Consider the following 14,356-nt stretch of genomic DNA (forward strand, 5'->3'; position numbering starts at 1 on the left):
TTTTTAAATATCTTATTTCTCTTTCTTCTTCTACTTTTAGATTTCTAGTTTTCTATCTTTGAGCTCACTAATTCTCTCTTCCATATGGTCTGCTCTATTTCCAGTGCTTTCTAATTGCATTCTCCAACTCGTTTATTGAGTTCTTCAGCTTCAGATTTCTGTTTGGTTCTTTTTTTGAGTTTTAGTCTCTTTGGTAAAGTGTACCTTCTGTTCATTAGTTTTATTCCTGAGCTCATTGAACTGTCTCTGTGAGTTTTCTTGTAGCTCGTTGAGTTTCTTCACGACAGCTATTTGGAATTCTCTGTCAGATCTCAGTATTCTTTGACTTTAGTTTCTGGAGAATTTTCATTTCCTTTTTGTGGTACAGTGTTACTGTGGTTCTTCATGGTGCTTGATGAGTTATTCCTCTTCCTGTGTCTTTGAAGTAGTAAAAACCTTTCTACTTGATTGTAATGACTCAACAGGTTGGAAGTTAGAGGTCTTTCTCTTTGTTTTCCAGTAAGTGGCCCGACAGCACAGGTTTTTAATTTCTTTTACCTGAGCTGCCTCTGGTTATATTTGAGAGTCTACAGTTTCCACCCTCCACTGCCTCTGTTAGAGGTGTCGCCCTGTGACCTCATTATTGCTTCTTGTGCCTCTGGTGTTGTTGGTGCTTTGCTGCTGCCAGTGTTGCTGGCGTCATTGCCTGGGGCACCAGGATAGTGAGCTCTCCTGCCATGTCCAGGATCCTCTGAGTCTCAGGCTCCACTGTCACAGGTGAGGGGGAGGATGGGGTGGAGCTGGGATTGCATGGGCATCTCTGCCGTGTCTGGAATTGTAAGGTTCGAGGGCTTTGCTGCTGTGGGTGGAGGTGTGGGGGGCCAGAGTTGTGGGTGCCTCTGTGGCTGGAGGGATGGGGTCTCAGGCCCCACTGCTGTTCCTGCCCAGTTACCTGTGATTGCTGCTGTGGGGGAAGGGCAGAGTCATGTGTACACCTCCCCTGCTGCTACCATGTTCTCTGGGGCTGCAGGCTTAGCTGCCATGGTCAGAGGTCCAGGACTACAGTCACCACCTGTACTGTTCTCCTGGTTCTACCTCCTCTGTTCCAGTCCACCCACCTCTAGATGTACAGATAAGTGGAATTCTCCTGCATCTGGTGTGTTGGGCAGAGGCACCTTTGTTGAGTTGTGGATGTTTTACTGGTTGTATATTAAAGGGGAGACACAAAGGGAGCATCTCACTCCACCATGATGTTGACATCACTGTGATAATATTCTTATTTCTCTGTTAGCCTGAATTTCTTTTGAAATTTGTATACTCTAAATGCCGATGCTTTTACATCCTCAGAACAAGTACTTTTATTTTGCTTTTAGAAATTTGAATTTTATTCTAAATCAGGTTAGTTTGGATGTTTGAATTTTATTCTGAATCTTACTTCCGTTAGTTGAATCATTGACTTTAGGTGTAGTACAGAAAATAGTTAAAATAAAAGCTGTGAAAAGATATTCATTTAATTTTCTTATATCTTAAACTCTTTAAGAATGAGCATCATATGTTTTGTGGCTTTTAGTTTCCATTCATAACGCCTTGTGAATGAATTTATGAGTACTGTATTTGATGTCATCAAATCTTTGCATTAAAAAGAATGTCAGTCAGGCGAAATCATTCCCTTAATTTAAGCTGTGGCTTGGAGGAGAAACAACTCAGTTTCTTTGTCCTTTATGTTGTAAATGGTATGTCCTTGGACTTTGTGGAGGTATTGGGTGGGGGAGTAATAGTTTGCTATATGCTGTTGGGCTGTTGGGACTTTTTATGTCTCTCTCCAATAGTTTTTAATCTAGTCTTGTAAATGAGTATATATGCCCACTCTCTCCAATAGTTTTTAATCTAGTCTTGTAAATGAGTATATATGCCCACTGATCTTCAGCCCTGACTAAAAATATAACAATTTAAATCCTAAGAAAAGAGGTAGCTATTTTTACTCTTCTATGGTATTGCTGATATTTATGGTAGGAAATATTATAATAGCAGTATGTTCACTTGGTTCAGTTTAAGTCCCAGGATAATTGAGTATATGAAGGAAACCTGATAGTAACATTTGGTATAATCTCTTTATCAGTTGTGTTATAAGGTGAAAATTTGTTTATCTTGATAGTGTGAGACTGTTTATGAACATCGTTTAATCCATACCTTTTTTTCCCTCTTAGCCCCCTTTCTGTGTCATCCCAATCTGTGGATACGCTATGGTGCTGTGGGATTTATCACAGTGGTAGCTCACCAAATAAGCACAGCTGATGTCTACTGCAAACTGATGCCTTACCTTGACCCATATATTACTCAACCAATAATACAGGTATGCATGTTCCAACTTAGAATCAATCTTCCCTCCAAACTGTGCCCCTTTAAAGAAAGGTTTAGAGAGTCCTATTTTTATTTAAAATTTTAAAAATTTAAATTGGGCTACAGCATTTTCACATTCCTTTCAAGTTAGTTAATGTTAATGGAACAAACACTTTGGAAGGTGAGAGAAGTTCAAGAGACTTACGTGTACATCATGTTGTATGTAACGCAGCACTCGGTAGTTCATCCTTTTTCCTTTTGTGCAGTGTTGTAAAGCATCTGGTATTAAGTGAAATATAGCAGAAACGTATATTAATGGACCTGCTTTTGTCATAAAAGTACAACTGATTTCAGTCCAACTCCACATTTATAATAAATTTGAAAAAGGATTTTTCAGAAGTTTGTTTTTGGAGCACTAACTGGTTCTGTTTTTTGTTTTTTTTTTTTAAATCTAATGACTACCCCACCCCTCTTGCTCCCTCCCTCCCCCCGCTTACCAAGCAGTGTAGCACTTGATGATAAACTTTGGGTCTTTGGTTTGTACAAGGCAGTTATTTACCAGTTTGTCAGTGTTTATACCCTTCATTTTGCTGGACAGCCAACTATCAAAATAGATATTTAAATTGAATGGACTGTTGAGAGATGATTCTGGCTGTTAAAACATCCTAAAATGTCCTATTTTTTTTACTAAAACTCTAATTTTGCTTTTGCAAATTCCCATTCCTCTCTAGCTTTCTCTTACTTGTATAAGGCCCAGTGTGCCTTCCCTGTGGTTGGAGAAAATGGCCATGGATATCCTCTGCAAACAAGTGGCTTTGACTGCCTTCAATCCTTACTTTTCGTAATAGATTAATCCAATTTGTGAAATCATCATTCTCTATTTCATAGAGTTTGTAGATTTTAAAATTTTTATCCCAAGAAAAATTTATATATCCGTGAAAGATGGATAATATTGCTAGAAAATATGTCCCCACTTTTTGAAGTTTATTAAGGCTTCCTTGGAAATCAGGTCTAGAGATTCCGACTACTTTGACTACATATTGTATTTAGAAGTTTGGCTCTTAAACTCATAATGAAAGAAAGAGAAAGTGTTTCGGGGATTGAAAATTGCATGTGTTTGTAATAACTTTTAGTTGTGGCTTACTAAAATAAATCTGATATATAAGTGGTTTGTTAGAAATCACCATTCTCTTTGTTTTCTCAGAAATTATTATTATTATTATTACTTTTTGCTTTATCATTGTTTTATATTTTGAAAGGCCAGGCTCAGGAGTTGAGAGACTGATTATATGCTTCATAATTTTTACCTTTCTGCAGTTTGGATTAGACAAAAGATACCTTTTTATGCTGGTTTCTACTGGCCAACTTACCAGGTAGTTAAATATATCTAAAGAAAGTCCTCTTCGTTACTGTTTAGTAATGCTCATCCTTTTTATTGTAAGTGCATTGGCAAGGAGAATATTCTTGGGGATTAAAAAAGGAGGGATTTTATGAACTCTGTGGAGAGAGTAATGTTTTTTAGAAGTGGTTGAAGCTATTGGGAAAACCTGATGACTGAAGGGTGGCCCTGTGGCTGTTGAGCATCTTCTCTGGATCAGTACTTTTGGCTACTTGACCTGTGAACTGCAGGTACTTTTTAGATCTGGGAAGTCATCTGACATTTTGGGATCTAGAAAACTTGGGATCTAAACTTTTCTAGTCTGAGTATTTATTAGTAGTATTCAAGTATGATAGACACAGATGTCTACTCAGATGCTAACAATGAATGAAGAAATACCCTAGCTCTCTAAAGGTCACTGGTATTCTTTTTTCTTCTAAGCAAAAATTGCAGATATTGATATCTCCCATTTTCTTAGAAAATGAATATCTATGTTAACTTTACACAGGTTATGTATTTATTGAGTTTGAAAACAGATGTACTCTATGTTGTATCTTTGGCTGATTCTTTTTATTTTTCTAATATAGATTGAAAGAAAACTTGTTCTACTCAGTGTTTTAAAAGAGCCAGTAAGTCGTTCTATATTTGATTATGCTTTGAGGTCTAAAGATATTACTAGCTTGTTCAGACATCTTCACATGCGTCAGAAGAAACGAAATGGGTCTCTTCCTGACTGCCCTCCACCTGAGGACCCTGCCATAGCACAGCTTCTGAAGAAATTGCTCTCACAGGTTGTATCATCTTTCTGAAATCTTAACATTTAAATGCAAAATTTATAAAAACATTGAGGTATACATGTCACTCTTAAAAATATTTAAAAATATTTTGATTAAGTTGTATCATAACAAATGAGTAAATAAATCTGGCAAATATGCATTTGCTTTGGTATCTAAGACATATTATAATGATGATAAGGCATTGGATTGAGCTAAATAAAGGAATCATGAGAGACCTAGTAAGTTTTTTTGTGATTACTGGCTATGTAAATGAGGGAAAGAGTAGGTATAACCTTAGATTTAAGTAATATTCTTGATTGCATTTCATATTTCATCAAAAATATAATGAAATTCAGTTAAAAGGAACATTACAAAACACAGATGCAATGCAGAAAAATCCTGGTTTATTTCAATTCGAATTTAGAGAGTCTTCACTATGTGCAAACAGCTAAAATAACTGGGGTTTGTAATGCGTCTTAGATTGAATAAACCAGCAGTTTACTGCTGTATCTTAAAAGTCTGTGAATTTGGATCCTTTTAACAAATCTCGTTAGAATTAGGAAATAATCTTTTTATTATGCTTGGCATTAGTAAGTCCTCTTTAGAAATACTAAATCTAGATTCAGCATCCTGTTTTAGGAGGGATGTGTGGATCCTGGAGAAGACAAGGTAGGAGTGAAACTGGTTAGAGATAAAGGCTATGGTTTCTGAATAAATGTTCTTTGAGACTTAAAGTGAATAGAGGGACACCTGACTGTCCTTAAGTCTGCAGGACGTCTTGCTTAAGAGAATGAGTATCAGTCATTGTCTTGTCTAAGAGAAAAGAAGATGAGAAAATACTTCCATCGCAGAGAGAGAATTGGTCAGCTTTGGGCTGTAAATCCTTTCATGTATTGTACTTGTCACTGAATGTACAGTGCTGTTTGATGCCCAGACATTGGTTTGGGTGATTGAATGTTGGAATAGGCTTCTGTGGGAGGCTGGTCAATAACCGTCTTGGTTCTTTTAGGTCTAAGTTTATCTGGAAACTAGAGCTGCCTCTGAATGTCCCTTCTAGGCCAGTGGTTCTATTTCCTGTATTTCAGAGCACTTCCCTTTGATGTGACTTGAATTGCCAGAGAGCTTTTTCTTTGAGTTTTCTTTTGACATTGGCTTGTACATTAGATGTATTTTCCAGTTTATGGAAAATTGGGTATTGAATCACATTTTTCAGTTGTTTCTCCTGAGTAAGTAATCCTTAACAAGATTTCAGCATGCAGTAAAAACCACTCCAATTTAGATGTTTCTTTGAGCTTGGGTGGTGCGATTCTTTGTATTATTCTCTCTCCTGCAAATCCTATATATTAAGTTGAAAGCTTCTATACTGAAGTTTTCTCTTCTTTGTAAGTCATTAGTTACTTCAGGGAGCCACTGCAGTTCCTAATACTTGCTTTTCACCTTGCTGCAGGTGTCAGTTTTCCATTGCCATGGGTAAAAGGAGGAAGAGGGACAGGACAATTTCTATAGCCTTTCTACTTCCTGCTTCCTACTGCTCTTCTCTCAAACCCTCCCACCATTGCTGCTGCCTTGGTGCCAGCCCCCATCACTGGTGCCATGATGAAATCACTAAACCCACTGACTTGTATTCCTCTACGTGTCAGTGCTTGATGTATTCATTCATCTCTCATTTGTATGAGTGGAAAAGGGGAATATGGAATTCCCTGTTTTATGTTGTTTCTGTGAATAATAATCTTAGGAGACTCCTCAGGGGCAGGAATACTCTTTATTAAGGTGTAGTTGCTGCTGGTGGAAGGAACAGCAGGCCAGAGTATCTGAGGTCCTCAGAAGTAACAGCGCAACACTGGCTTCCGTTGTTTGAGGACATACAGTGAGTCTATACCTTCTGTATTGTGTGACTGTCCTTGAAATAAGCTTGAACAATAGTTAGCACCATTTTATTAGATAAGAACACTGAGGCTCAGCAAGCCTAGTTAATTAACTTCCTGTGTGCACACAGTTCAGTAAGTTTCAAAGCTAACATTGGAACCTGAACCTGTCTTTACTCCACATGTCCCCCACTGTGCCATCTTGCCTCTCAGAATAAACAGAGGACAGGGAGCTAAAGCTGGAAGGCTTGCTTGAGTTTTATGTGGACTTAGGAAGAAGTCCTTGGGCGGCTCACCTCTTCCAGTCCTTTGCGAGCCCTTTCTCTGCCTTTCCTTCTTTTTGGTCCCTGCACTACCGAGTTTCTTGGGATTACTAGAAGAGGCTTGGAGCCAGGGGGTGCTTTGGAAGTAGGAATTGAATCCTTTTCCTAAAGTCAGGGATACAGAGGGAAGAGACATGTTTTTAGCCTCCGCAAGTGGGAATTCTGAAACCTCCTGCAGAATTTTTTTTTACTTGGGCTTCTGCAGTGCTCTTTAGTGTAGGACCACTTGAGGACACTTGAGATACAGTGTGAGTAAAATAGGCCTTTCCAGAGTAGCCTAGCATTGTTTCTGTGGTATGTTCAGAGCACCAGATAATAGACTTAAAGAACACTTTTGGAACATGTGGGAGTTGGAATCTGCCTATACTCCAGATTTTCAATAGGTCTTACCATCTGGAGATGACAAATGGCAGGGCTGTTTTAGATTGATCTCATCTATGAGAGCTCCCTGGTTTTTTTTCTTATTTATTAAATCAGACACTAATACAGAGTACAAAATGATTTCACTCTTTACTTTAAAAAATGACAAATACTTGACATTTTAAACTTTTAAATATTTTTAATTAAAAATTTTTTTGACTGGGTAGTATAGATACAAGGTGTAAAATTGAAAAGGTATATAAGAAGAAATATAATAAAATGTAAGTATAATAAAATGTATAATAAAATGTAAGTTTTCCTCTAACCTCTGACTCCTGGCCATCCATTTTGCATTCTCTGTTGATTGTGACTTTTATGCTGTTGGGTGCTGAATCCCTTTATACAGTTGGCCTTCTATATCCATGTGTTCCACATCCATGAATTCAACCAACTGTGGATCGAAAATATGAAAAAAAAAAAACAACTCCAGAAAGTTCCAAAAAGCAAAACTTGAATTTGCCTTATGCTGGTAACTATTTACATAGTTGTATTTACAACTGTTTACATAGCATTTACATTGTTTTAGGTATTGTAAATTATCTAGAGATGATTTAAAGTATATAGGAGGATGTGTGTAGGTTCCATGCAAATACTACGCTGCCATTTTGTATAAGGGACTTGAGCATCTGTGTATTTTGTTATCCACAGGGATCCTGTGGATGGCTGTATAGTGTTAGATTTGTTCTACAGTTAAAGTTACTTGGAATTGGTTTGATCCTGTTAAGCCTTGTTATTGAGCTTTGTTAGGGCAGATCCAGAGCAACCTTGGGTCAGTGGCCAATTTAGCTTGACTGCTAAGGACTTGTGAGGACATGATGCTCTGTCTGGTGAGGTCTCTCATCTCTGGCTGGTAGGAACATGAGTGATCTCCAGCCCTGTGTGAGCTCTGGGATTGTTTGGCTTACTGCTTTCTGGTTGCCTTTCTCTGGTCCCAGGTGATCCTGTTCACACACATGTAGTTCAGCACTCAGTGGAAGGCTGGAGGAGCCCTGACCATAGCTCTTGCTCTGTGCCACGTCCCCCTTCTCCAGGTCTCTGCCCCACACATTTAGTCTTTTGGCTTCCTGGAACTCTGATTTGTCTCTTGAACGTGGCTTTATTGAATCCTATTTGAGTTCCATGGCCTGGAAACTCTTCACAGAGTAAGCTGGGACAGTCATAGGACTCACCTTTAACTTGGGGAATCACAGCCATGTGCTTCCTGTTTTCTAGTGTCTGAAAGTGTTTCATATTTTTTTCTCTGGTTTTAAAGTTGTTTAAAATGGGAGGGTAAATCTTGTCCCTGTTATACATCATGGCCGGAAGCAGAAGTCTGAGGGCATGTTAATGGACTCACATTAGCATTGCACTTTGCTGGGCTTGACCTTTGGTTAGAGCAGAATCTCCCAGCTTGTTTTGCTTTTTCAAGATTGTCTTGGCTGTCCTTTGTCCTTTGCATTTCCATATACATTTTCCAAATGATGTGTCCAAATATTTCATCTTGTCACTTCAATAAAAAAAAATTGTTGGTATGTTGATTGAGATTGCATTGGAACCTATAGGAGAGAATCAGATCTTGACAGTGAGTCTTCCAGTCCATGAACATGGTACGTGTCTTCATTTAATTAGATCTTTAATATATCACAATAATGTTTTATGGTTTACTTTGTAGAGCTTTATGCATCTTTAATTATAAATATTTTGGGTATTTGACTTTTAATGCTATTATAATTGGTATATTAAAAAATTGTTTTTGCAGCTGGTATATAGAAAAAATTTGTTCACTGATCTTGTATCCAGCAACCTTGTCTGACTTAGCAATTCTAATAACTTGCTTATGTGCTTCTTTTGAGTTTGTACATTCACAGTCCTACCATGTGTGAATAGTAGTAACAATATTACTCATTTTTCCCCTATGTGAATCCTTTTGTTTTCCTTGCCTTATTTAAATGAGGAGGATCTTCAGTGTAGTGTAAATGGAATTTGTGATAGTGGGCATTCTTGTCTTATTTCTCATCTCAGTGGGAAAATTCTCAACATTATACTATTTAGTGTGATGTTTGTTAATAGTTTTTTTGGTACAATCTTTTTATTAGATTAAGGAAATTCTCTTCTGTTTCTGGCTTGCTAAGAGGATTATTGTGGAAGAATGTTAAATTTTATCAAATGTCTTTATTGAGATCATTGCATGTTTTTTTTTATATTGTTAATGTGGTTAACTATACTGATTTTCCTATGTCATATCAACGTTTTATACCTAGATTTTTTGACTAATCACAACTTAAGCATATTATATTTATATTTAAATACACTTTTATTGTAAAATACATAAAAATAATAAACTCAATAATATAAAGTAATATAAATATTATGCAAAATGTTTTTTTGCAGTCGATTTCGTTTGCTGATACTTATTTTTTTTTAATTTTTTTTATTTAGACTCATGAATGACTTGTCCTTCAGTTTTCCTTTCTTGTAATTGTACTTGTCAGGGTTTTTTCTTTTTTTGATGGTGCACTTCTAACATTTTTTATAGAGATATAATTCACACACGATAAAATTCACTCTTTGAAAGTGTACAATTCACTGGTTTTTAGTGTATTCACAAAGTTGTGAAACCATCACCACTGTCTAATTCCAGAGCATTTTCATCAGCCTAAAAAGAAACCCCATTCCGGTTAGTTGTCATTTCTGCGTTTGCTTCTCCCCCTGGCAACCAGTAAATCTACTTTGTGTTTCTGTGAATTTGCCTGTTTTGGATATTTCATGTAAATGGGACCGTACGATATGTGACTTTTGTGTCTGGCTGCTTTTGCTCTGCAAAATATGTTCAGAGCTCCTCCACGGTTGGGGTATCTCTCCGCTTCAGCCTTCATTATGGCCTTATGATGGCCTTCCCTCGTGTGGACTAAAGCAGAGCCTCCTTGTGAGCTGAAACAGAGACTAAAAAAAAAGAGTAGAACTCTTACCACAGCTGTAAGATTGTCTAGGCAAATTTTAGGAGAAGTGTAAGTAAATGAATTTCAGGTTAATATTGGAAAATACTCAGTCAAGGATCCCTTATAATTATTGTATCACTACTTTAATGTTATTTTAAGAAACAAGGAATTTCTTAGCTTTCTGACTTTCTAGAGTTTATGTCCTCTTGTGCCAGCAGATTGTGACTATTATCTTAAACTCCAGTTTTAGAGGGATTTTATATCGAGGCCTTAGGGAATTGTCATTTTATTTTTTTTCGTTTGCATAATAAAAACATTCTAGAGGAGTCTGTGGATGGTTGGAAAGTTAAGAAAATGCAGAACTGTCCATGTACCAGAATATTTAAGTTGCACATTGAATTTGTTATTTAAATTAGTATTCTTTAGCTGTCAGACAATTTGAAGTGTCTTGGGTGGATTAACTTATTAAAATTTGATAATAACCGTATGAGATGGGTGCTAGTAATTATCCTCATTTTATAGATAAATAGAGGTCCAGAGAAAGTGGGTAGCTTGCCCAGGGTCATACAGATTGTAAGTAATGGGGCTGGAACTTGAACCGAAGTAACCTGACTCCAGTCATTCTGTTACCCTGGAATGCTGGTGGGTGTGTTTCTTACATTTGCCTGTCAGTCCCTGAGGTGTGCAGAATGCTTTATATATCAGAGTGCCTTCACAACAGTGTCACACTGCGTATTCTCAACACATCTAGGGACCAAGTTGAAGTACATACGCTTTCTTTTGCTTCATATTATATTTCCAGAATTTTTGTTTAGATACTAAATGTTTCTTTATTCAAAGTTATATATTAAAGATCTGCTAGTTACCAGGCACTGTATTAAGTTCTTTGGAGATTTCAAAGATGAATTATATTTGAATGTCGCCTTTTAGAAAGAATGTTAAGATATAAATCATGATACAAGGTAGAAGATGCCACAATAGAGGGAGAGTGTCTGGGAGATCAGAGTTATGAGATGTTGTTCTTTATTGATAAATTTCTGTTTCTCTTGCCTTTGCTTGCTTCATTTTACATTGACTCTGAAAGTTTAAACTGAGTGGTTTGACCCTTCAGCTGTTAGTCATTTTGAGGCCTGATATTACTTGCAAAAAAAAACCCCTAGGACATATGGTTTCATTTGGTTTTAGGGAATGACGGAGGAAGAGGAAGACAAACTCTTGGCACTGAAAGACTTCATGATGAAATCTAACAAAGCAAAGGCCAATATAGTGGACCAGAGCCATCTCCATGATAGTAGTCAGAAAGGTGTAATTGACCTGGCAGCCTTAGGCATAACTGGGAGACAAGTTGATCTTGTTAAAACCAAACAGGAACCAGATGACAAGCGAGGTTAGTACATTTATGTGTGTGTATGTTTAGCTTGTTATTATTAGTTATTTCATAAGGCTAGTTTTAGCTGATTAGTAGTAAAACTAAAAAGTCACATTTCCCAGATATAGAACTTTCAAATATAGTGAGTGAGTGACTCCATTACATAGTAGGAAGATTTGGGGGAGGAAAAGTGGAGAAGTGGACTAACAGTTAAGAAATTAAATAACCTTCCAAATTCACAGGTCTGTATGTGTCAGAGTCAGAATTCAAACCAAAGCCTGACTCCAAAGCCCTCCTCTTGCTTCTGTGGAAGTATATGATTGAAGGTGTGAAATTCTGTTTTTTAGTCCTTTAAACACCAACCCAAGGCCAATAGTCTACATGAAATGAGGTAAAGTTTCCTAGCTTGCCGCTAGTAGGTAACGCCCAGTGAATTGAAAAGAATAGTCTTGCAAAGGAGAGACTAGAGACACCTTCACCATCTGAAGTCTTGAGATTTAAAACTGTCGGCTTTTGTGACAGTGACATTGACTCTGTGTGAGGGTTTTAAGATCTCACGCATTCTTCCTTTAACCCTTTTTGGAGATACACTCACTTCCAAGCACATGGATCCCTCTATTTTAAGATCCCTCTATTCCAGTATCAGATTTTGAGGGCAGCTGACCAATTACATTTTAAAAAACTTCTAACTGCTGAACTTGGAATAAAGTATTTGCAACTTAATTATTAATGGTTTGCAGCCATAAAATGTAAAGTATTCATACAGGTTAATAAGAAAAACTGCAAGCATCCGAAAGAAAAATAGGGAAGGATTTGAACATACAAGTGATAGAAGAATAGAAATACACATGTTTGAAAGGTCAACAATTAAATGAATGCAAATAGAAATGAGATGCCATTCTCTGCCTATGTGATTAGCAAAGACTGATGATGCCTGTGTTAGCAAGGGGGCAGGGAAATGGGCATTTTCACTCACTGTTGGTGAGATTATAAATTGAACATATTCTTTTTTTTTTTACTATTTGACTCACCATTGGAAATTTCTCATAGAAACGCTGACAGACATGTGAAGAAATATGTATAAGAATGTTCTCAGTGAAAAAGGAAATAATTGAAATGTCCATTAATAGGAGAATGGTTAAATGTTTAGCTGTATTAATTAATTAGGAGAAAAAGCAAGTTGTGAAACAGTATGTATTATTTAATTTTTGCAAAATAATATAGTAATATATCATTCAACTTTATAGTTTATGAGGTTTACAAAGTTATGGGAGCAATTCATGCTACATATTGGAATGCCAAAACTTTGTTACTTAGTGTACTTTTTATAATCAGAGTTTTTGAAAAAAGCGTTTCTCATCTATCTGTAGTCAGGAGGTGACTGTATTGCAATTGACTTTTTATTCTTTTTTTCCCCCCATGTAACTGATACTGGATATAGAGAGGTCATATTTAGCAGTGTGGTCAGTGACATTTGAAAAAGTTGTTTTTGTTGTTGGTTCTTCAGATAAAGTGGTTAGTTGAAATTGAGCTAGCCTTGGGAAACTAGGAAGCAATTAGGTCTAATTATTAACACTGTTGAAAGAGTGCATCTGTCCATCTGCCCCAGAGATGAAATGAGAGCTAACAAGTTTATATGTAAATATAAATAAATTGGCCGTCATAAAGAACAAATAGCACATGAAGTCCATTGCTGTCCCCCTCCCCCCACAAAGAGCAATAAAAGCACATATTTGTTGTAGATTATTCTGAATCTTTTTTCATAGCTAGAAAACATGTAAAACAAGACTCAAATGTAAATGAAGAGTGGAAAAGCATGTTTGGGTCACTGGAACCACCAAGCATCCCACAGGCCCTACCTAAAGGGAGTGACCAGGAGGTGATTCAGGCTGGGAAGCCGCCTCGTTCCGAGTCCTCTGCTGGCATTTGTGCCCCTTTGTCGACTTCTCCACAGGTATCATCATCCAGGCAGTAGAGCACCTTTTGTCTTTGGATCCCATTCTACTGTTTTGGATGTTTAAAGGCTGTGTACTGTACTGGAAAAATCAATACAGTGACTTCTCCTTTAGGGAGGATCTGTTTCTTTCTAAGAGAGGTTTATCTTTAACTTTATAGCTAAGGGGAGGTCTAGTATTGAAAGCACCAAAAAGGTCTCGTTTTAGAGTACTCACCAATAAAGTGGTCTGAAACTGTGGGTTGAAGATGTCATTATAAACTGTTATTCTAATTAGGCTGCAGTGAACCTTTAAAATCTTCTTATTCTTCTTCTAATATAACATAATTATATCTGTAAAATAGCAAAAATACTTCTGGGAAGAAAAGGCCCAAGTTTGCTCTGTGTGAGAAATGTCATCATGATTTTGATATATTTGAAGTAAGTTTGTAATTTGAGGTAACTCTTCCCTAGCCAATTATATTTTAATTGAAAAATATGAATTGAACCAACTGATAAATTAAAATTCTCTTCAGTTAAATTAGTGAGGATTTTTGTTTAACATTATTGCTACACTGATAATTTTTTTAAAATATAGAGTCCTGGAACTTGTGGTTAAACTGCATTTAAACTAGACTTTCATTGAAAAAATGTCCTTGTATTTAAATGGATTTAAAAATTGGTACATTAATAAGGACAGAAGGCTGGTGTAATGAATAGAGAGAACATGGGTGCATTTTTATCATCAAATACACTTTGCTTGTGACACAAATATGTATATTCTTTTTGTTTTGCAGGTTCCAGAAGTGACAAACGTCCAAAATAGAAAACCAACAATACAGGTTTTAAGTAGTACAATTTTACCGTCCACCTACCAGATTCGGATCACAACGTGTAAAACTGAGCTTCAGCAACTCATACAACAGAAACGGGAGCAGTGTAATGCCGAGAGGATAGCTAAGCAGATGATGGAAAATGCTGAGTGGGAGAGTAAACCGCCACCACCTGGTAAATGTGCCATTGATAGGTAGTTGTATTCCAGCCCAGGTGCCAGA

General features: G+C 36.9%; 1 protein-coding gene across 3 annotated transcripts in view; it reads left to right on the top strand.

The window, feature by feature from the left end:
* The window catches only part of PIK3R4 (phosphoinositide-3-kinase regulatory subunit 4), a 73,611-nt gene that overhangs the window by 28,780 nt on the left and 30,475 nt on the right, over positions 1-14,356 (top strand). For all 3 annotated transcript variants that reach the window (XM_030876405.2, XM_030876404.2, XM_030876406.3), the window contains 5 exons: positions 2,187-2,332; positions 4,285-4,488; positions 11,185-11,386; positions 13,135-13,322; positions 14,099-14,309. In XM_030876405.2, the coding sequence (XP_030732265.1) occupies positions 2,187-2,332; positions 4,285-4,488; positions 11,185-11,386; positions 13,135-13,322; positions 14,099-14,309 (951 nt within the window). The remainder of the gene's footprint in view (positions 1-2,186; positions 2,333-4,284; positions 4,489-11,184; positions 11,387-13,134; positions 13,323-14,098; positions 14,310-14,356) is intronic.

The sequence above is a fragment of the Globicephala melas genome, chromosome 4 (assembly GCF_963455315.2).
Source record: "Globicephala melas chromosome 4, mGloMel1.2, whole genome shotgun sequence".
Classification (NCBI taxonomy): Eukaryota; Metazoa; Chordata; class Mammalia; order Artiodactyla; family Delphinidae; genus Globicephala; species Globicephala melas.